Source organism: Geotrypetes seraphini, chromosome 14 (assembly GCF_902459505.1).
Source record: "Geotrypetes seraphini chromosome 14, aGeoSer1.1, whole genome shotgun sequence".
NCBI lineage: Eukaryota > Metazoa > Chordata > Amphibia > Gymnophiona > Dermophiidae > Geotrypetes > Geotrypetes seraphini.
In genome coordinates, this window is record NC_047097.1 from 17,538,985 (window position 1) to 17,562,913 (window position 23,929).

The 23,929-nt window shown below is 39.7% G+C and overlaps 1 protein-coding gene across 1 annotated transcript in view; it reads left to right on the plus strand.

The window, feature by feature from the left end:
* TRPM7 (transient receptor potential cation channel subfamily M member 7) overlaps positions 1-23,929 on the plus strand; it is a 190,791-nt gene that overhangs the window by 97,667 nt on the left and 69,195 nt on the right. The window contains exons 18-21 of the mRNA XM_033919897.1: positions 6,117-6,272; positions 8,868-9,011; positions 13,478-13,606; positions 17,144-17,473. Of these exons, the coding sequence (XP_033775788.1) occupies positions 6,117-6,272; positions 8,868-9,011; positions 13,478-13,606; positions 17,144-17,473 (759 nt within the window). The remainder of the gene's footprint in view (positions 1-6,116; positions 6,273-8,867; positions 9,012-13,477; positions 13,607-17,143; positions 17,474-23,929) is intronic.

Genomic DNA, 23,929 nt, shown 5'->3' on the forward strand with positions numbered 1-23,929 from the left:
CGTAATGGGCAAACAGCAATGAGGGCATGGGACAGCTCAGTGACACGAGTGATTCTTGACTTTTGATCTCAATAATAGAATAGTATCTCTTGTTAATGAAGGGACTCCATTATTGACATCAAAAGAATGAGGCTTTTTGATCACATCCCATCATCTACATTTTGCCCAAAATTCACAGATATTTAATTGGTCCTCCTGATATACCCGTGTTGCTAATAAGGTCTATATTAGAATTAGTATCAAAGGCTTTTATCTTTTTTTCCTTCTTTCCTTTGTTCCACTTGTTCCATCCTCTGTCAAAGACGCCTTAAAAATGATTAATATTTGGAAAGATATTCCTTTCAGAAAACATAAATGATATTTAGTTACTTTAGATATCCATGTACTCTATACCAGTATTCCTCAGAAAGGTGATATCAACAGTATAAGATACACATTGTTGACCAGGACCCATCCTTTAAGAATTCCCAGAGTTCAGATCACAGAGAGCTATTTTGAATTCAGTGGTACCTTTCACAAGCAAGTAAAGGGTACTGCCATTTGGACAGATATAGTTAATATCTCTGTCAGAGAATATGAGGGCTCTTTGATATTTATATGTTTTAATAAACCATTTTATGCTCTTGCCATACCAGGAATTGGGATTATTTTTTTTTTTGCCGTTTGGAAATACGACCTTCCTTCCTTTCTCCTAGCCAGCGTCTTTGCTTGATCACCAGATAATAATCCATGCTTGTATGAGTATTAATGTGTCCAGCTTCACCTGCTTCAAACTAATAGTCCATAAATGTTAGATTGCTACAGTTAAACATCCAATATTGTTCACAATGCTATGATCTTCATAATCTGATCTGACAACCTATCATGCTGGCAAAGAGTCAAAAACCTGGGCTTAATATAACCATACTAACAACTTGTATAAATGCGCTGTCTCACAAATATATATCCGTGCATAGGTATTCTAGAGAAAAACAGGGGTCTCAAGTGCTCCCGGCCAGGGCTTGAGGTATACTTCAAAGCCACTGACTGATACTGTGAGCTATCATCGGTCCCGGTTATATTCTCTATACCAATGACTAATGATTTTTATATTTACATTCTCTTCGTAGAGTTAATGAGAGGGAGAATAAAGAGTCAATGAGGAAGAAAAAAAGCTAAGTAATTTTGAATTATACAGACTGGCAAAAGAACTGATTTAGTAAAATACTTTTTAAAAAAATAAAAAAGAACGTAAAAACGTAAGAAGAGAATGTAAATGTAAAAATCATTAGTCATTGGTATAGAGAATATAAACGGGACCGATGATAGCTCACAGTATCAGTCAGTGGCTTTGAAGTATACCTCAAGCCCTGGCCGGGAGCACTTGAGACCCCTGTTTTTCTCTAGAATACCTATGCACGGATATATATTTGTGAGACAGCGCATTTATACAAGTTGTTAGTGTGACACACAATATAAATTAAGTGGCTTAATATAACCATAACAACGCTGTTTCCAAACAGTTAAACTTCGATTTATTTCTCCATAACTAGCTGATTAACTCAATTTATAATCTCTTTATTATTAGACCACATACAAAAGAATTGAATATCATCAACATGCATGTGAGAGGGTTGCAAATATATGTTAATGTCAAGGATAAACTAGACCCTTGTGGCATCCCACACTCCACCAGCCTAGAAGGATAACATGCTACACCATCTAACTTGCTGTATTTGTCCTATCAAAAAGGATCTGCACAAACCCAAAGGAGTTTGCACTACCTCTAGATTTTCCAACCACTGTAATAAAATCAACTGTATCAAATGCAGTCAGAATATTCTACACCACAATCAAACCTCTTCACCTTGATCCAGTCTTCTGCACATGTCCTCTACAAGACCTACTAACAATCTCTACTCCATACGCTGTGTAGTTAACTAGCCCATTGACCAGTTCCAAATGATTTACCAAATACCAAATGACTTCTGCTTGAAAAGATTCCCTACAAATGGAATTTAACTGGCCTAAAATGATCCTTCTTAAAATAGCTAATAAAAGTATCTTTAGGAATTGTGGGAGAACATAAGAATATAAGAACATAAGAAATGGCTTCGCCGGATCAGACTCTAGGTCCATCCAGTCCGGCGACCCACACCCGCGGAGGCCAAGCCAGGTGTTCCCTGCTGAGAAACCTTGTTTACTCGTATCCCCCAATGTGATTTGCAAGAAGGTGTGCATCCAACTTGCTCTTGAATCCCAGAATGCTGGTCTCCATCACAACCTCCTCAGGGAGAGCGTTCCAAGCGTCCACCACTCGTTGTGCGAAACAGAACTTCCTAATATTTGTCCTGGGACTGGTGCCCCTCAGTTTCAGTCCATGACCTCTTGTCCGAGTCACATTTGACAATGTGAATAATGATGTTTCTTGCTCTATTTTGTCAAATCCTTTTAGTATTTTAAAAGTCTCTATCATGCCTCCTCGCAGTCTTCTCTTCTCGAGGGTGAACAATCCCAGTTTTCCGAGGCGTTCTTTGTAGCTCAAATTCTCGATACCTTTTACTAGCTTCGTGGCTCGCCTTTGCACCCTCTCCAGTAGGGTTATATCCTTCTTTAGGTAGGGAGACCAGTGTTGAACACAGTACTCCAAGTGTGGTCTGACCATTGCTCTGTAAAGCGGCATTATGATGTCCGCCGATCTACTTGTGATTCCCTTCTTTATCATGCCCAACATCCTATTTGCTTTCTTTGCTGCCGCTGCGGCTGGGAGAGGGAGGAGGGAACTGAGAAACTCTTTCCTGTGATGAGGCATTAACTATATTCAATAATAACAGTGCTAACTCTAATTTAACTGCTTTCATTGTAATATTATGTACTTGGGCTTACCTGTTTCTTCTCTTCAGGCATTGCTTGTGATTGTATTTCTCCAGTTTTGTTTTCCTTGCAATGTCTTCCAATTGAGTGGCAGGTGATGTATAAAGATTGTGGTCCAATCCCACCTCCCCCCTTCCCACGCCTGTTTTTAAAGTGATGAGAAGTGATTGCTATCAAGACTACTGTAACATCCTCTATCTCCCCTGCCCCGCAGCCATGATAAAGCAAATACAAACAGTACAAAACACAGCACTGAGACTTACCTATTCACTGAGGAAACACGACCCCATCACCGCAGCATGCCTCGACTCACACTGGTTCCCAATACAAGCAAGAATACTGGCAAGTAGTACAGAGGCAGAACAATCAGCAACAAAAGTGCAAGATATTCCAATAAAACACAAAACTGGCTAAGAGCAAAAACTGCCGAAGTGCCCGCCTCTCCTGGTAGCCTCATAAAGTTTTGAATAAGTTTCATCCCACCCCAGGAGTATCCCACACAAGAAAAATGCTTGTTTCTCTTGTGGTCTCGTTAATAAAAATGATGTTCAAAAAAACAAACAAACAAGCAAGAATACTATTGAAATTCTATTGTCTACTATTTAAAACCATAAATGGAGATAGCCCAGCCTACATTAACAACCGCCTAATCCAAACTACTACACAGGAGAACCCACACACTATTCACACACCCTCCAATCGGAGACGTCAAACGAAAAAAAAAACCTATACGATAACCTACTAGCCAGACAGGCGGCAAAACTAGACCGCCAACTCTCCAATTTACTGATCACAACCCCAAACTACAAAACTTTTAGAAAAGAAATAAAAACTCTGCTATTCAAGAAATACTTGAAAACAAACTAAATCGCCACAGCAATCATCTCAATACCCGGAAGCAACCTTCTCTACTTTACACTTCCTCTGAAAATGTCCAGATAACTTCCTATGCAATCCGCCTTGAACCGCAAGGTTATGGCGGAATAGAAATCACTATGTAATGTAATATAGTCATGGCCTTTTATAAATGCCATCCTTAAGGCTAGCATATAATGTTGAAATATGCAATCCATGCACTTTCATTTGCAGAACCAGCAATACGGAATTCCCTGCCTCAAACTGACAGATTAGATTTTAAGAAACAAGAGCTTTCATTTATAATTCTTGAGTAAGTCATATAACATATAGCTATGACTGACTTATTTTGGATTCTTTTGTTTTGTTTTTCATGATCATATGTGTTTTATTGGAATCCACTGAGAACAGTTAGGATCAACGAATATAAAAAATTCTTTCCAATAATTTTTGTTTTCCTGTATTGGGTTTATATTTGATTCAGTATAATTGTGATTTCTATTGCTTACTGTTTTGTTTTCAGTTGCTTTTTAATTAATCTTGTACTGAATTTAACTACTTCTTCTTCACGGAACGAGTGATAGAGCATTGGAACAAGCTTCCAGTACAGGTGATCGAGGCCCGCAGTATCCCAGACTTCAAGAATAAATGGAATACCTATGTGGGATCACTGCGAGGGTCATACCAATGAATTGGGTCGCTAGGATATAGACTTAATAGAGCAGGTCAGTAGAGTTAAGGGGGCCAGTAGACTTAAAAGGGGGTCAATGGTATGGGCAGACTTGATGGGCTGTAGCCCTTATCTGCCATCATCTTTCTATGTTACTGTTAATCCAATTTGAGCAGTACAGTGTTCCCCCGGTCATTCGCGGTATTTTCCGACCGCCGACCAGAAGAGGACAGTTGGAGAGGCAGGAGAGAGCAACCGGAGCACTGGCAAGTGAAGGAAATCACTCGCTGTATGCTCCAACTGCCTCTTCCTGCACTAAAGTCGGGCCTTACCAATCAGGAGCTGCGTACGGTTTTTTCAAGATTCATTGGGGTTCCTGGAATGGAACCCCCGTGAATTTTGAGGAAGTACTGTATATTGAGAATATGGGGTATAAATGGAAATCTGAGCTTAGAAATGAAGCATGTCTGTAGATTTCTACAGGAGAGAGGAGCCTATTTCCTGAACTGAACTGGTCTAGATCTTCCTCCTTTTGTGTTTGCTGTAATCCACTAAATCATGCTTAACATATATTTCCATGTTATTAACCATTTACTCAACTAAGAAATTTTTCAAAATAGAGACTTTCTGGTTAATTGTTAAACGTTATTATTCAAGGACAAGCAGACAGCATATTTTCACATGTGAGTGACGTCATCCATCATCCATGGAGCCCCATACCATGCATGTGCTGATGCCTTCCTGCCTGACAGCGGCTTGTGGGACCATCAGTTTTTAGTTTTCTGCAGAGCTAAGAAGTTTCTTTTCAGCGTTCTCTTCAGTGTGTGCCTCAAGTTTTACTTTTTGGGTATTTTCCCAATTTAATTTTCCTAATTTTCTTATTTTTCTTTTTTTTTTAATTTCTTTATTCAGTTTTGCATATTACAACAAGTGTATCGGAAAAATTCATATGATCTTATAAATACACACTTGATTTTTCTATCTTTGATAATCTTTCTTTTTAAATGTTTATTGGGGTCTTTTGCCCCTTCCCATGCCTGGGAGCATTGACAGTGTTCGGCTTTATTGTTACATGAGCTCCCCCTCCATTGAGTCCTTTGACCTAGCATTGGTTGTTTTCCCATCAATGTCAAAGGTGGCTAGTGGGTTCAAGAAGTGCACAGTGTGCAACATGACCATATCTGCTACTGACCCACAGTCTTGGTGTGTTAAGTTCTTTGCATATAAATTGTGGATATCCAGGCTAATGATAATTATCAATAACGCTCTTCTCAGAGGCATGACCTGGCAGCTAGGCAGTCCCACATGTGAGAATATGCTTCCTGCGTAGAAACTTACTTGTAGCAGTTATTATCTGAAGACAGCAGACAGATATTCTAACAACCCTTCCACCTTCCCTAGTTGGCTTCTTAGCTTAGTTCGCGAGATCATTAGTTCAGTAACAATCATCGGGCAGGAAAGGCACCAACACATGCTTGGTATTGGGCAGTGTTAAAGTTTTTAAAGTGACAGTACACTTTTTGACTTTCTATGCCTGGGCTCTGTGGATGATGATACCCATGTGAGAATATCTGCCTGCTGTTGGATAGTACTTGCTATAGTTAATAACTATGTTTTATTGCAATTACAACTTTTATGTTTTTACAATAGAAAAAAAGGCTTTTCCCTTTATTTCAGAAATTATTCACATTGAACTATGTATTATGAATGAATCGAGTTATATTATTTTAATATACAGGTGATCTTGAGTATCCTGGTTCCTCCTGCCATCTTAATGCTGGAATACAAAAGTAAGGCAGAAATGTCCCACATTCCACAGTCTCAAGATGCACATCAGATGACAATGGAAGACAGCGAGAGCAACTTTCAGACCATGACAGATGATATATCAATGGTAATAAATTATTCAGAGAAATAGATTCCTAACTGCTTCCCCTGGTTCGGTAGCATGGAATTTTGCTCTATTTGAGTTTTTGCCAAGTATTAGGGACCTGGATTGGCTACGGGGCTAGATGGACCATTGGCCTGACCCAGTAAGGCTATTCTTATATTATGTTCTTAGCATAATTTGTATTGGCCCCTGCCTTATAAAAATAAATCAAATCTTGTATAGCATTTAACGTTTGTATTTCAGTTACTAGACAGGAAAGTTGTATTTGAAGTGCAAACCTGCCGTTTTTAAACGGCTAAGGTTTTAGTTTTGTTTCTCAAGTTAATTTCTAATATAGAAACGTGTCTTTCTATGAATACTTTATATAAGCACACCTCTTGGGAACACTTCATTAAAAATCCATCATACTCTAATAGAACATAAGAATTGCCATCTCCGGATCAGACCCTGGGTCCATCAAGTCCGGTGATCCACACACGCGGAGGACCCGCCAGATGTACCCTGGCATAGTTTTAATCCCCATATCACTGTATGCTTCTCAAGGGAGATGTGCATCTAATTTACCCTTACCCGTATCACTCTATGCCACTCTTAAAGAGATAATAATAATAATAACATCTTATATACTGCAATACCGTGAAGTTCTATGCGGTTTACAAAGATTAAGCAAAGGTACAAATCGATTGACTTTAAGAGGGGAGGAAGAAAGAGGGTTAATAGGACAGGAAATCCATTTTTGAGGAGAGAGTGATCAATAGAGCAAGTTAATCGCTATAGAGGGGAGAGAGAAGAGAGGATCAGTTGTCTAGATACTTTAGGAACAGGTATGTTTTCAGACGTTTACTAAATTCCTCATAAGTAGTGGGCGAAAGCAATTGTTCTAGGTCTTTACCCCATGATGCTGCTTGGTGCGAGAGAAGATGTTCATGGTGTTTTTTCAATTTACAACCTCTCACTGGGGGGGGAAACGAAGTTGGAATGTGAGCTAGGAGATGTGCATCTAGTTTACCCTTAAATCCTAGAACGGTGGATTCTGCAATTACTTCCTCTGGGAGAGCATTCCAGGTGTCCACCACTCGTTGCGTGAAACACAACTTCCTGATATTTGTCCTGGACCTGTCCCCCCTCAGCTTCAGTCTATGTCCTCTTGTCCGTGTCACACTGGACTTTGTAAATAACTGCTTTCCCTGATCCATTTTCAGTATTTTGAAAGTCTCGATCAGATCCCCTCGCAGTCTCTCTTCTCAAGGGAGAACAACCCCAATCTCTTTAAGTCGTTCCTCGTAGTCCAGGTTCCCCATACCTTTCACTAGCTTCGTTGCTCGTCTGCACCCTCTCTAGCAGTTTTATATCCTTCTTTAGGTATGGAGACCAATGCTGGACCAGGTATTCCAGGTGCGGTCTGACCATGGCTCTGTAAAGCGGTATTATAACTTTCTCTGATCTACTCGTAACTCCCTTCTTTATCATGCCTAGCATTCTATTTGCTTTCTTTGCCGCCGCCGCACATTGCGCCAACTGTTTCAGGGTCCTATCTATCAGTACACTCAGGTTCTTTTCCTGTTCGGTCTTTCCCAGAGTTACACCGGACATACTATACTTGTGATCTTTATTTATTTTGCCTAAATGCATCACTTTGCATTTTTTCACATTAAAATTCCACATTCTTCTGAAAAAGATTCTTCTTTCTTTTCAACATAGCAAAACATCGTATTTCTAGACTGCATACCCATAAGTTTGATGCGGATTACAAAATGACAGTACAATAGAATCTGTTCAGTCAGATATTTTGAAAAGAGGAAGGTTTTCAACTAATTTCTGAATTGTTCATAAGGACAAGATGTAATCAACAACGATTGAAATTCATATCAGATTAAATGAGTATCTGGCAGCTCTTTTTATGGTTGCTGGCCTGATTTTGTGGAATCCTTTGGGCTCCTTTTGCTAAGGAGCATTAGCGTTTTTAGCGCACGCTAAACCCGTGCTACACGGCTAGAACTAATGCCAGCTCAATGCTGGCGATAGCGTCTAGCGCATACGGCAATTTAGCGTGCGCTATTCCACGTGTCAATGCCCTAACGCGACTTAGTAAAAGGAGCCCTTTCCCTCTACATTTGTGCGAAATACTGTCTTTACTTTCTTTCCAGAAACAGTTAAAAAGCATATCTTTTCAGCAGGCTTTTTTTTTTTTTTTTTTTTTTGCAGGATGATATTTGGTGTACTAGATGATGGTTTATTTTACTGCTGATGGTTTTATTTTTTTATTTTTATGTAGTAGTTTGAATATTATTGCTGTTTTGTTTGTCTTTGCATTCATAATACGTTTTGTGCTGTAATCACTCTTAGACAATGAAAAGTTAATTCTGGACAAAAACCAACCACATTTTATTTGTGGAGATCTACTGAAAAGAGTTCAGCTCATGATTTGTGAGCCTTTTTGTCCTGGAATTTCCAAACTGATAGGAGAATTTAGGTGTCTTTAAGATGAGAAGTGAAAATTTTCATTGGGATTGTTTTTGAGTTTTAGTGAACAGATATTACTTTTTTTTTTTTAGATAGGTATTTCTTTGAATAATTTCTTGTTTTTCTTCATGAAAGGAAGTATTTAAGGAAGTAAGGTTCTTGGATGAGACTGAAGTGAAGCATGAAATTGAGACACAGGCAAAACCTCGAAGACTTCCAATCACACGGAAATTTTATGCATTCTACCATGCACCAATTGTGAAATTTTGGTTTAACACAGTAAGTTGTTACAATTTGGCAATAGTTTGAATTGACCTGGCTATTATTGTCTATCAATAATTAAAATAGAAATCCTGCTATAGAATTAAGCAAGTTTATTCTTGAGTAATGCAGATGGTCATTTCATGTATTGAACCTTATCTAGAAATGGCTTCACATCATCTGTGCCAAGCAAGAGAAGTAAGGTTTAGATAATTGACCTTCCAGAAGATCCAGAGGAAAATTAATCGCAATTTTATTTAAGAGCTCTCACTGTCTGTCATACAAAGATATGACTCAACACAGGGCTGTGTTGAGTCACTTAAAAGCCTGCATCAGGAATCGTGATTTTGTAAGTTAATGCAAAACCATACTGGTAGCGGCCATCTTTCCTACGCCAACTGCACCATTCAAGGTGTAAAAGCGCTGTGTGTGTTGAACATATAAAACTTCACAACTGTTTATGTGTGCTCTCAGCCTATATTACATGGCTTTGCACTAACCTACAAAATCATGATTCCTAATGTAGGCTACATAGCACTGTGTTGTCATATCTATGTATGGTGGACATTGAGAGCTCTTCAGTAAATAAATAGTGATTAATTTTTCTCTGGCTCTTCTGGAAGGTCAATTATCTAAATACTTCTCTTGCTTGGTTTTGTTTTCTTTATGTGGTGTTCATCTCATCTGTGCCACTGGGAAATATAAATATTAGATAAAATGTTTTCCTTCCTTATTGGCCTATCCAGACTGGTCCAGTCACTTGACTGTAGGGTTATGTATGCCTACCAGCAAGTGGAGACTGAACACCAAAAACTTTGAACAGTATAAGTTCCCTGTACATTCCCTAAGAAGCCAGTATGTTCTCAGTCTCCAGCAGGTGGTGGACGTCTAGCTGTGCAGCCTGTGACATGGTCTGGTAGGCCCTTCTTGGAGGCAGTTTTTTCTTTTGCTTTGTGTCAGAAGTAGTCACTTAACTTCCTGGTTGTTCCCTTTGACTGCCTGTTTGCCAAGGGGTATTGGTCCATGGGAGCCTTCTGTCTACCCCAGGGATGAATTACTTGGGTGGCTGGGTCTTGGCCCCGTCTTGGACTCCCCCATAGAGAGGACCATGTGCCTTGGCTCTAGTGCTGAACACTGGACCCTTGTTTTGAGCAACTAATGTCATCAAGAAAGGAATAAAGGAAGTTCCTGGTTGACATGGTGCTCCACAGCTCGGCTGGCCAGAGTGGAGAGTTTTTATTTTCCAGCATGTCGGCAGAGAAACATGCCATTGTAAAGCCTGTGGCTTCAAGAGAATTGATAAGCCTGGAGCAGCCTACAGGCTCTGTGGCGATTCTAGAACAGCTTCCACAGCGGTTTCGGAGACTCAGGAGGGAAAATTGTGTGACCATGTGGGTGTGGAGAACTTACTGTAGAATAGCAGTAGAACGGTGTCCTCCATAGTTTTGGCACCCATTTCCTCTCCTGATGCAGTGCTGGTGGGAACAGCAGCCATTTCTGATATGAACTGCGTGTCTGTCATGGCCAAGCGGTTTCTTAAAGAGGTGCTGCCAGACCCTTCTTTGGCATCCAAGGAGACTGCAGTTTCCTTTTAGAGTTTGTATAGGCAGTGCTTATTCATTCAATTTTCTATACCATTCTCCCAGAGGAGCTCAGAATGGTTTACATATATTCAGGTATTCAAGCATTTTTCCTTTAAGGCTTGGAAAGCTAGGAACTCCATGAGCTGTGTTCCTGCTGGGCAGGCTCAGGCTCCTCCAGTTGATAAGAAAGCTTGACTGGATTGGGTTGAGGAGTTGGAGGATTTGGGCTCCATGTTATCTGAGGGGGATCTCATTGGCATTGAAGAGTATGGCACTCATATTCTGGACCCTGTGGAAAACTTTACCAATAGATGAAGATTCTTCTGTTGTTTTTTTTTTCATCGAGATGAACTTGAGGAATTTATTGCTCAGTTCTCTGTTTTACATTTTGAGAAAGAGGGTACACCTCTGGTGGGGGACGGAGGCAGCAGTTCCTTCACTCATCACTATCACATTGATGTTCAAGTGACACAGGATAAGAACATAAGAACATATAAGAACATAAGAAATGCCTCTGCTGGGTCAGACCCGAGGTCCATCGTGCCCAGCAGTCCGCTCGCGCAGTGGCCCAACAGGTCCAGGACCTGTGCAGTAATCTTCTATCTATATCCCTTTGCCTTTGGGGCAGGGATTTTGACTTCCGCTTTCCGGGGCTTTTGACCTTGAGACTTATTGCTTTATGATTTTTGATTTATTAATCTTGTTGTACTGCTTATTCATTTTACTGGTCCAAGCAGTTTACATAATACAGCGTTCCCCCGGTCATTCACTTTCGGCGGTTCGTGGTCCTAGTCATTCGCGGTATTTTACGACCTCGACCACCGACCAGAAGAAGACAGCTGGAGAGGCAGGAGAGAGCATCCGGAGCATCGGCGAGTGAAGGAATCACTCGCTGTATGCTCCGACCGCCTCTTCCTGCACTAAAGTCAGGCCTTACCAATCAGGAGCTGCGTGTCAAAGCAGCTCTTGATGGTGAGGCCCGATTTTAGTGCAGGAAGAGGCGATCAGAGCATACAGTGCTTCACCGACACCGTAAAAGCTAGGCACGTACAGCCACTCCAGAAGCGCCAGGCCCACAAGCCTCCCCCCCCCCACGTCAATTTTGACGTCATAGAGGCAGTTTCGTGCCAGCCAATCGGTGCCTCTCGGATGTCAGTGGGGGGAAGGTTCATGGACCCAGCGCTTCTGCAATGCATCAGAAAAGACAGCCATGGTTCCCTGATGTGAAATGATTGAGCCATGATCAAAAGGTAGAAAATTAGCAGATGGCAAAATTTCTTCTGGAAGAGAAACTCTGCGATTGCGATCAAAAGGTCCTGTCACTATGGAACCAAATGCCCTCAGAACTTGAAGAAAAATCAATTAAAAAAAGTGGATGACCTTATTGAAGCTTATATGGGAATAAGAGACATTGAACTAACTGCAACCATGGTAGAAGCAGGGAGAGAAAAGAAGAATCCAGATGAGTTGACTGTGGCATTTGATGAAACTCTTGAGATTTTGGATTTCCAGATGAGTTTGCTTTTGATGTGTGGGAAGTCATAGGGGATGTAAAGCAGGGAAGATTTTAAGGATGTTTAATCTTTTGGATGATATTAATCCCTTATTTGATATGAATACATATGATCGTAAATGTAAATTATTAATGATAATTTTTGAATGAAATACCCATTTTTACACCAAATATATATTTTGAAATGTTTGGGGTTTTTTTTTTTGGTTTTTTTTTAAGAAAGAAGTTTTATAAAACCGAATGATGTTTAGTATTCAAAGAAAGGGAGGCAGGGAGAGAGAAAGAAAGACAGAAAGAAAAGGGAGCAGGGAGAGAAGAAAAAGTTGGGGAAGGAAATGGAGTGTGTCTGGGGGCAGGCAGGCAGGGAGGGAGAAAGGAAGAAAAAGTTGTATTCATGGAGGGACAGAGAGAGATGTTGGTTGGGGAATAGAATGAGGTCTGGAGGAGAGGAAGCATGCAGGAGGCAAAAAGAAGGGAAGAAATATTGGATGCACAGTCAGAAGGAAGTGCAACAAGAGACTCATGAAATCACCAGACAACAAAGTTAGGAAAAAATGATTTTATTTTCAATTTAGTGATCAAAATGTGTCTTTTGAAAATTTGTATCTACTGTCTATATTATGCAATGTCACTTCAGTAACAACTATACAGAAATAGACAAATATACCCCCTCCCCTTTTACTAAACCGCAATAGTAGTTTTTAGCACAGGAAGCCTATGAGTGTCAGGAGCAGCATGGGGCATTCAGTGCAGCTTCCTGCGCTAAAACCCACTACCTCAGTTTAGTAAAAGGGGAGGAGGTATATTTGTCTATTTTTGTATAGTTGTTACTGAGGTGACATTGCATATTTTAAAGTCATCTGCCTTGACCTCTGAAAAAAAAAACCCTCAAATATAAATTATAATTAACATTTTCTCTGCGTACAGTGTGCTTTGTGTTTTTAAAAATTTTATTGTTGGTAGATCATTTTGACAAAAAAGTGTGGGCACCCCTGGCCTAAAGGAAAGAAGATTATCAGGTAAGATATAATTTCTCTTTAGGCAGCATAATACATTTGTGAATTCTCAGAGTTATATTGCCTTCATGAGGCCATTGAAAAACACAAAAGAAAACCCAATCTGGTGAAGGCAGTATAACTGTATTTAAAGCAAGTTGATGTAATTGTTGCTGACATATCTACATTTAATCTGTGTTAAAGTTATTTGATGGCCATGAAGCAATGTTTTTTATTTGATTTTTCAGTATGTTGCACCTTTTATGTTCCTTTTACACGGTAGTTTTAATGCACAAATCGATTCCATACATATAAGCTAAAAGTACAAAGTTTGTTCTTATAGTGCCAGGAATTAGTTATTAAATAATTTCTTTCTTTCTTTTTGGTTTGTAGCTAGCATACTTAGGATTTTTGATGCTTTATACCTTTGTGGTCCTTGTGAAAATGGAGAATTTGCCATCAGTTCAAGAATGGATTGTTATTGCTTACATTTTTACATCAGCTGTTGAGAAAATTCGTGAGGTAAGCAGATACTAGCCAAGATTTAAAGTGTCTTTGTTCCCACTTTTGTGTGTTGTATTTTTTACTGCTGAGAAGTTAATATAATGAAATATAGGCAATTTTTTTAACATAGTAGATGATGGCAGATAAAGACCCGAATGGTCCTTCCAGTCTGCCCAACCTGATTCAATTTCAATTTTTTAAATATTTTCTTCTTAGCTATTTCTGGGCAAGAATCCAAAGCTCTACCCGGTACTGTGCTTGGGTTCCAACTGCCGAAATCTCCATCAAAACCTACTCCAGCCCATCTACACCCTCCCAGCCATTGAAGCCCTCTCTAGCCCATCCTCCCCCAAACGGCCATATACAGACACAGACCATGCAAATCTGACCAGTACTGGCCTTAGTTCAATATTTAATATTATTTTCTGATTACCATAGGAACAAGGCTTTATACTACTCCTGTGGGGCTATAAAAGACCTTATTCCTGTTTCCCTGGTAGACTGGGCAAAAGTTTTCCCATTCCCACAGTTTACCAATGGAATCTGCCCCTTGTCATTCTCTAGTTGGAAGCTTAAGGTATTCTCTACTGTGGTACTTAAGATTTTGAGTTTGTACAAAGTGTACTTGCTGACTATTTGTATAGCTGAGTAGCAAAAGTCCTGGGTTCTTTCATCGTATAAAAGCCTTTGATTTTATTTTCAGGATTAAGCTTAAGTTTATTTTCAGTGAGCCAGGCTATTGTTTTTACAAGTTTACTATTAAGAGAGAAAATATCCTAAGGATCCTCCAATAGAGGAGGAGATGTTAAGATTCCTGTATAAGTTGTTGGTGAGGTCCCCTTTGGAATATTGTGAAATATTATGGATCTTGTGCCAAAAGACACATGAGAAGAGACTTGAAGACTTGAATTTATATATTTGAGAGGAAAGGAAAGGGGGGATAAGATACAGATGTTGAAATAATTAAAGGTATTAATAGGCAAACTAATCTTTTTCAGAGATGGGATAGCGGCAGAACTAGAGGTCATGGGTAGATGTTGCAAATGGTACATTTTTGAGCAACATTAGGAAATAACGTTTTCATAGAAAGGAAGTACATGTTTGGAATATCCTCCTGCAGGAGATAGTGAAGACAAAAACGGTAATAGAATTCAAGAATGCATGGGATAAACAGAGAAGATCCCTACATAGGAAAATGATATAATCTACAAATTAGAACAAACCTTAAATGGCCTCATAGCTGGAGTGAGCTTGGATGGCAGCTCCAAAGGTTCGGAAGAAAAACCAATGCAGGTAGCCATCTATAGTCTGGGTTGTGAAAATGGCAAAATCATGATCAAAACTGGAGTGGGCTTTAACGGTAACTCCAGTATTTTGGGAAACAGGACCGGTGCTAGACAGACTTCTACTGTCTGGATCTCAAAATTGTCAGGAAGAGAGAGATTTTAATGTTTAATCATGAAATGAAACTTTTGCAGACTGCAGGATAAACTCTGATCACCTTTTTGGATTGTGCATGTCTTGATCCACTGATATTTATTATTATGATTGATCTAGTCAAGAGTGGCAAGCATTTGAATTTCATCTGTGACCGTATACAAATGGTATCAAAAAGTGATTGAATTATAGTGACTAATGGTGCAATAAATATACTGAAAAGAATTTGAGCCAGGATTGGCAGATACTATGTGCTTTGGTGATTCACATTTTGGCATTGAGGTTAAAAGTACTGTAATTTTGAAAGATCACTGTTCTACCCTACAACAGCTCTAAGCAGTAGGTCCACTACCTTAATTCTGTAAACAAAATAGCACAACCCATTAATTGCAAGAGGACCTTGCAAGATTGGGAGACTGGGCATCAAAATGGCCAATGCCATTTAATGTGAGCAAGTACAAATTGATGCATGTGGGAAAGAGGAACACAAACTGAGACTTCAGGAGTTGGAACCTAAGAGCAGTATCGGGCAGAGCTTTGGAGTCTTGCCCAGAAATAGCTAAGAAGAAGAAGAAAAAAAAAACAATAAAACACAAGTTTTTAAATTGAATCAGGTTGGGCAGACTACATGAACCATTCGGGACTTTATTTGCCATCATCTACTATGTTACTATGTAAACTATAACTATGTGATACAGGTTTCCACATTAGGAGTTACTGCCCAGGAAAAGGATCAAGATGTCCTCGTTAAATATATGTTGAAACCCTCAATTCAATGTGCGGTGGTGGCTAAGAAAGCAGATAGAATGTTAGGAATTATCAAGGAAGGAATAGAAAACAAAGATGACAATGTGTCACTCCATGGTACAGTTCTGATCATTGCATCTCAAAAAAGATATAACGGAATTAGAAAAGGTACAGAGAAGGATGCCGAAAATGATAAAAGGGATGGAACGACTTCCCTATGAGGAAAGGCTAAAGTGGCTAGGGATTTTCAGCCTAGAGAAGAGAAGGCTACTTTCCCCACTGTTCGAGTGTCCCTCCTCGCATACCTCTTGAAATGTTTGCTGGCGCAAGCAACGTCTTCCACCTCTGCTCGTACTGGCCGTCGGCTCTCTGCTGATGTCACGTCCTGGTCCTGCAACCAGGGAATAACGTCAGAAGAGCCAAGGCTGGTGCTAGCAGGAGGCGGAAAATGCTGCTTGCGCCAGCGAACATTTTAAGAGGTATGTGGGGGGAGGGGGCTTGGAGAGAAGGAGAGGCGCCGGTGCCTCCACCAAGGCGGTGCCAGGGGTTGTCGCCACTCTCCTTCCTTTCCCTCTCCCCCCCTTACTATGCCATTGGTTCCTTCTACATTTTAGGCTACGTTAGAATCATTCTCTGTTATACTCTGGTGCCATAGAACCTTTATTTGCAGCTACCTAAATAGATTTTTTAACCTTCAGTTGTCCTTGACCAGGAGCCACAAAAGAATTTCTGTTGGAATCTGGTACGTCTGGCCACTAAGGACCTGATTCTGTAAATGGCGCCTTAATCGTCAGCCGCCTACAAAAATGTCACCGGCTGCACGCTTAAACGCCGTTTAAAGAATCACGGCTAACTGCGCCTATCATAAAACTTAGACAGGTAATGTAGGTTAGGGTTTTACTGGCCTACGTTGCAGACACCTAAGATCTTTTGAGAATCTTGCTTAGCGGTGCTTTTGATCATCTCCACCCCTAACCATGCCTACTTTGACCTTAGGTGCTGTTAGCTGCCTTGCTGTACATGGCAATTACAACACCTATTTTTTTTAATTAGTTTTTAATTGGTATTTAATAACACGGCCCATTACCACACTGATTAAAGCCAATTAAAGCAATTGCATTAGACGGGGTAGGGCACCTGCCTCCATCTAATATACAGTGCTATTTACAGAATCAGGCCCTAAATGTCTCGGTGCACCTTGCCCAACTCCACCTCTGAGGCTTTGGTTACTGCCCCCACAGCATCCTCAGGTGGCCTGAAGAGCAGAGTTCTGGTTTGATATCAAGTTAGGTCATCCGTATGGCAAGTTTTTGAGATGACTCGTACATTGCTCATAGTATGAAAGAATGATCACTTTTGATTTCATTGTAGGTCTTCATGTCAGAAGCTGGGAAAATTAATCAGAAGATCAAAGTGTGGTTTAATGATTATTTCAATATTACGGATACAATTGCCATCGTTACTTTCTTTGTTGGGTTTGGACTGAGATTTGCAGCAATGGAGAGTTTTTCTGCAAACCCTACTGATGAATTTTCCGAAAGCCCTACTAATGACTCAGTACATCCAACACCACAAATGTCTGTCTTAACTGCTGGAAGATTAACTTATTGTCTTGACATAATATTTTGGTATGTGCGGTTGCTGGACTTTCTAGCTGTTAATCAACAGGCAGGACCTTATGTTATGATGATCGGTAAAATGGTGAGTTCTTACAAAACATGCATTGCATTTCTAGTCCAAAAGGGAGAAAGAAAATCCAATGTAGTCTGCAGTAAACAACAGCAACCAGAAAACAACGAACAGACTGCAGATAATGTACAAGATGCAGGCGTTGTTTATTAGTAAATGCAGTAACATATACAACCTTATAGCCAACCAAGGGACCCGACACGGTCCGTGTTTTGGATAACACGCCTTCCTCAGGGGTCCTAATGAATTTAAGCATAAATACTTAAGATAATGTGTAAACATAAAAAGGTGAAGCAAGCAAATGGTGATATGACAAAGGTGATAATGTCATACAAAAACATATTAAAGAGAAATAAAGTGAAAATGTGCAAATAATATCGGGTGTCTCTTAAGTGTGATTAAAATATATCGTGATATAGTGCAAAAGGAAGCAAATTGTGCAAATAATATCCGGTGTCTAAGTGTGATTGGAATATATAATGATATAGTGCAAAAGGATGCAAAAATTTTTAATGACTAGAATATCACTGAATGAAAAACTAGAAATAAAGTGACACGTGTCAAATGAAAAACAATTAGTATCGACATAGGGATACGTGACAGACGGAAGAAAAAAATCACAAATATAAGAAAAGAAAAGGGAACCAGAAGTGGTGATGAAACGAGAAATGGAGCAGACCAACAGTAAAAATAATCCAAATCTTAATAGCCGGAAGTGATACTGCATAATAGGAAAGGGGCAGTACGTGTGTGAATAGGAAACCAGCATATAGGTAACAAAAAACTGAAAAAACATACCATGGTGGTTAAGGTATAAAGCAAACTGCATAAAAGATAACAAACTGATGAAAATAAAAATGATAAAGCATGGAGTCAATAAAAGCATTGATCCTAAAACATTAAGAACAGAACTGAACAGGTTAAGAATATCTAATATGTACAGTGGTTGTCTCATACTGGAATTTGTGTAACATGTGATACAGAAGACAATATAGTATACACTTCTTAAAAGGTTCTAATCAATGTTATGATTACAACTTTAAATAACAGATGATCCAAATATAAAGTGAACTGGTGAAAGTGCATTTTAATGCCTAACAGTTAATAAAACCCTAACTAAAACGTAATATACGAAAGTTAAAATATTAAAATACATTACCGTATGTTAATGACAAAAAATGATTAAAAGACTTTATTAAAAAACAATGTTAAACAACAATATTAAACAACAATAAAAAGAAACTATATTAAAAACAGTGTAAAAAATGATATTAAAACAATATATAAAAAAGTCATAAAATGTTGTTTGCTAAAACTTAAACCTGTTGCATGCCACTTCTGGTTCCCTTTTCTTTTCTTATATTTGTGATTTTTTTTCTTCCGTCTGTCACGTATCCCTATGTTGATACTAATTGTTTTTCATTTCACACGTGTCACTTTATTTCTAGTTTTTCATTCAGTGATATTCTTAGTCATTAAAAATTTTAGCATCCTTTTGCACTATATCATTATATATTCCAATCACACTTAGACACCGGATATTATTTGCACAATTTGCTTCCTTTTGCACTATATCACTATATATTTTAATCACACTTAAGAGACACCCGATATTATTTGCACATTTTCACTTTATTTCTCTTTAATATGTTTTTGTATGACATTATCACCTTTGTCATATCACCATTTGCTTGCTTCACCTTTTTATGTTTACACATTATCTTAAGTATTTATGCTTAAATTCATTAGGACCCCTGAGGAAGGCGTGTTATCCGAAACACGGACCGTGTCGGGTCCCTTGGTTGGCTATAAGGTTGTATATGTTACTGCATTTACTAATAAACAACGCCTGCATCTTGTTCGTTGCATTTCTAGTCCTGCATACTCTTTATTCTGATATATTTAGAGATTGCTTTTTAAGATATTTATTTAAAATTTGCAGGTAACTTTGAACAAATATTGTTTAGACCCTCATAAAGCAATCATCAACAATTACTTTGATATAAATAACCTAGAGCATGGTAAAAATAGAAAGATTATACCAGTTCAGTAAGAGTCTTAATGGTAGTTCTACATTGTCCTTTTTTTTTTCTTTTAGTCTTTGTTTGGTGTTCATCCCTCTTTGTTGTGACTAAGGGGTCCTTTTATCAAGCCGCTCTAGCGGGGGTTAGCGCGTCGGACATTTCATCACGCGCTAACCCCCGCGGCCGGCTAAAAAACTAACGCCTGCTCAATGCAGGCGTTTGCGGCTAGCGCGGCAGGCGGTTTAACGCGCGGTATTACGCGCATTAAATCCCTACCGCAGCTTGATAAAAGGACCTCTAAGAATTTATCAGGCATAAGAACATAAAAGCAATGCCTTCGCTGGGTCAGACCTGAGGTCCATCGTGCCCAGCAGTCCGCTCACGCGGCGGCCCAACAGGTCCAGGACCTGTGCAGTAATCCTCTATCTATATCCCTCTATCCCTTTTTCCAGCAGGAAATTGTCCAATTCTTTCTTAAGCACCAGTACTGTTCTCTGCCCTATTACATCCTCTGGAAGCGCATTCCAGGTGTCCACCATAGTTCTGGTTTTTATAGAATCACAATTCTTGATGAGACCAGGAAGAGTATTCCAATCTGAAGCTGCTCTATATGAGAAGGATTGCTCTAGAGCTTTTTTAAAATGAGTGCACATAAGAGGGAAATATCAGCCTATGGATCACCTTTCCTGTAAAATTTAAAAAAGAAAGTATACTAATGAAAGGAATCGAGCCATGGAAAAATTTTAAAATAAAACACTGTAGCAGAAACCATTGATGTTTCCCAAAATGCAAGGAAACATGGTCAAATTTTGATCTTCTAAATATCAGTAGAGTGGCTGGGTTTTGAACCAGATGTAATTTCCTCAAAACACTCATAATTTTGCCCCCATAAAGGGAGTTAACAGTAGTCAAGTTCTGATCAATTGTAAAACTGGACTAAAACAGCAATGTGGGTAACTTTACTTAAAGAACATACATAAAGAATAAACAGATCTCAGTTGTTGCAATTTGAAAAAGCATTTTTTTTCACGAAGTTGTTTATCTGAGGTTGAAAAGTCAGCAAGGATTACAAAATAGCTCCAAGTATTTTCGAGTGATTCTGTTGCATTCAAGACTAAAACTGTACATCAGGATGTACTAATTGGAGGATAAAGATGTCATCAGCATAAGAATAAAAGAACTCACCCCTGTGTAGTATATATATATATTGAAAACAATAGATGCTGCTTGTTTGCAAACGTTCGGTCGAGTGTCGGGCTTCACGGTGAATCTAGTTAAATCTGAGATTTTTGAACATCAATGTTCCTCCGGAGACCGCGCGACTCCTTCGGGATTTCCCTTATCGGTGGGATTCCTCTTCCCTTAAATACCTGGAGGTCGGGCTTACGGTGACTTCTTCTCTGCTTTATGCTGTTAATTTTCTGGAGCTTTTAGGCAATCTGTATAAAGAGCTTGAGGAATGGGGAGGACTTACTCTGGTCAAATAGCGGTGAAAATGATGCTTCTCCCGTGCTTGCTCTATCTGTTTATGACTCTTCCTATCTCGTTGCCGGATTCCTTTTTTCACTGTCTCAACAGAAAGGTGTTTGCTTTTATTTGGAATAAAAAATCTCTGCGGGTGCGTCAGGCAGTCTTGTGTCAGCCCAAATTATTGGGCAGGATGGGTGTGCCCAATTTTGGGGGTTATTATCAGGCCGCCAGATTGCAGGAAATTGCTGCTTGTTGTTCCTATTTAGATAGGCCCTGGATACAGGTAGCGCAGAAGTGCTTGCCTATAATCTCTTTGTAGAAGTTGCCCTGGGCACCTATCAGCATCATGCGACATTATACCCATACCTCCAATCCTTATTTGCAGTGCACATTGCGGGTCTGGTATCAGGTGCCACGTCAAATGTTTCCTGAGCGGTTATATTTTAGTCAGACCCCGATTTTTTTTTGATTCCAGGGTTTTTTCCGGGAGGTGAGGAACCTTTTTGTCGGCAGTGGTCTCGAGCGGGTTTGCGTACGTTGGGCCAGGTATGGTCGGAGGTCCATGTGCACCCATTTGAGTATTTACAAGATGAGTTTGGGCTGTTGGCAGTGGATTCTTTGTACTATACTCAATTCCGTTCTTTCCTATATAAGCACGCTTTTTGGGAGCTTTGCCTGAGTGATATGAAATTGGAACGGGCTCTCCGGACAGGAACTGGTCAGGGTGGGATTTCCTAATTATATCTGGCTTTGTTGGCTCAAGTTCCACCCTCGGACCCATATAGGAAGTAATGGGAGGTAGATCTAGGGGCTACGCCTTCTCACTCTTCTTGGGGCGCTGTGTATAAATTTCTGTTTGCTACTTCGGTCTCTTATGCTTTCATTGAAAACGGATATAAACTCTACTGGCATTGGTATTACACCCCAGTCGGGCTTAGTCAGATTTATCTTTCGGGATCTGCGCTTTGTTGGCGTGGATGTGGGCTTCGAGGTGACTTTTGCCATGTGTGGTGGAGTTGTCCTGGCGTGAAAGGCTTTTGGCAAGCAGTGGGCCAGTTCTTGGTTGCCATTGTGAGAAAACATTGTCCTTTATTGATGGCCTGTTGCCTATTAAATGCCCCGATTCCGGCTTTTCCCAAAGCGGAGCATATTTTTGCTCTTCATTTGTTCACGGCAGCGCGCCTTGTAATCGCGGCCTATTGGAAACCTAGGAATGTCCCGGGTTTTTGCAATTTTGGTTTGTTAAATTGCAATTTTTATCGCCAGCCACAGTGGTGAAAAATCCGACACTCGTAGAATTTCTATAAGCGTCATAACTTTTACCACCGTGGCTGGCGATAAAAATCGTTAACTCTGCTTCATAAAAGGGGGTATAAAGTTGTTATCCAGTGCACAGCTATAGAAGGTGGTGTTCTAAACTAAACTAAGCCTTAAGTTTATATACCGCATCATCTCCACGGAAGTGGAGCTCGACACGGTTTACAAAGCTTAAAAATATAGGAAGAGAGAGGAGAAAGATTTACAAGAGCAAATGAATAGAGGGGATGTAAACAGGAGAAGAGATGTTATATGTTACTGAAAAGCCAGGTTTTCAGTTGTTTTTGGAAAAGTTGGAGGGAGCCCAGGTTCCGCAGCGGGATAGTTCTAATGACCACTGAAGGGCAGGGATCTAAAGGATAGGATGACATACTTTAATTTAGAAAGTAAGTTCTAGTGCAAAAGGACTGGTAGTATTGACCAGCGGGTAAAACCTTCATTAACTGCGAGGGTTGTAGAGAGCCCACTGTTTTGTTTTAATTTTGGGGTCTTTTTCCTAAGGCCACATGCTAACGCATTCATAGGATACAATGGATGCGTTAGCGTTTAGCGTACACTAATATTTAGCATGCGCTAAAACGGTTTAGCGTGCCTTAGTAAAAGGACCCCTTTATTATCAAATTTTCCACAAGTATAGCAACTTGTTAAGGAAATACAGAGTCGTATTCCAACATATATAAAAAAAATCAAAGTCCAAAATTAGAAAGCAATGACAATCTTAATGGAAATAACTCTTTCTTGGACCACCATTTCAGCCGGTAGAGAGATCAGAATTGGGGAGAGATAAATTTTAGGAAACAAATTAAGAAAAGGCTTACTACGTCTAAACCCTCCCCCGGTTTTAGGGGTTTACAAAGGCACGGTAGCGGTTTAATGCGCAGAATTCCGCATGTTAAACCGCCCTGCCGCGCTAGTACCTAACGCCTCCATTGACAAGGCGTTAGGATTTTAGGCTGCCGTGGGGGCTAGCGCATGATGAAATGTCCAACGTGCTAACCCCCGTAGCGCGCCTTGATAAAAGGAGCCCTTCATTTTTAAAGCTAGACTCGCTACCTCTAATTAACCCCTTAAGGTGTAAAAAGGAACAGGCATATAGAAAACATATTTTAAACCCATATAGTTAACAATACGTTTGCAGGGATAGGCTAACATAAAGGTAGCACCCAATTTCTTTATCTCTTCTCTCATTGCTAAAAATAATTTACGCCCCTCTTGTGTTAACTTTGTTACATCATGATGTAACCATATACGTTGACCGCAAAAAAGTGAATAATAATTACCGTAATTACCGTATTTGCCGGCGTATAAGATGACTGGGCGTATAAGACGACCCCCCCAACTTTTACAGTTAAAATATAGAGTTTGTTATATACTCGCCATATAAGACTACCCCTTCTTCCGCACACCTTCTGCACAACAAATAAAACTTAAAAGAACATCAGAATTTATTTCAACAATTTTAATTAATTCACTAAAGCTGAATAGAACAATAAACCCATGGGAGCTGCCATGCTATTTGTTTTCTAAACTGTTAACCAAACTGAAACTGTCAATGATAGAAGGAAGATAACACATAGAGGGAGAGAGCAAGTGCCGGGCAAGTCCCTAGCAAGTTTGCTGGCATGACAGTTTCCCTTTAAAAGCCTTCAAAAGCCTC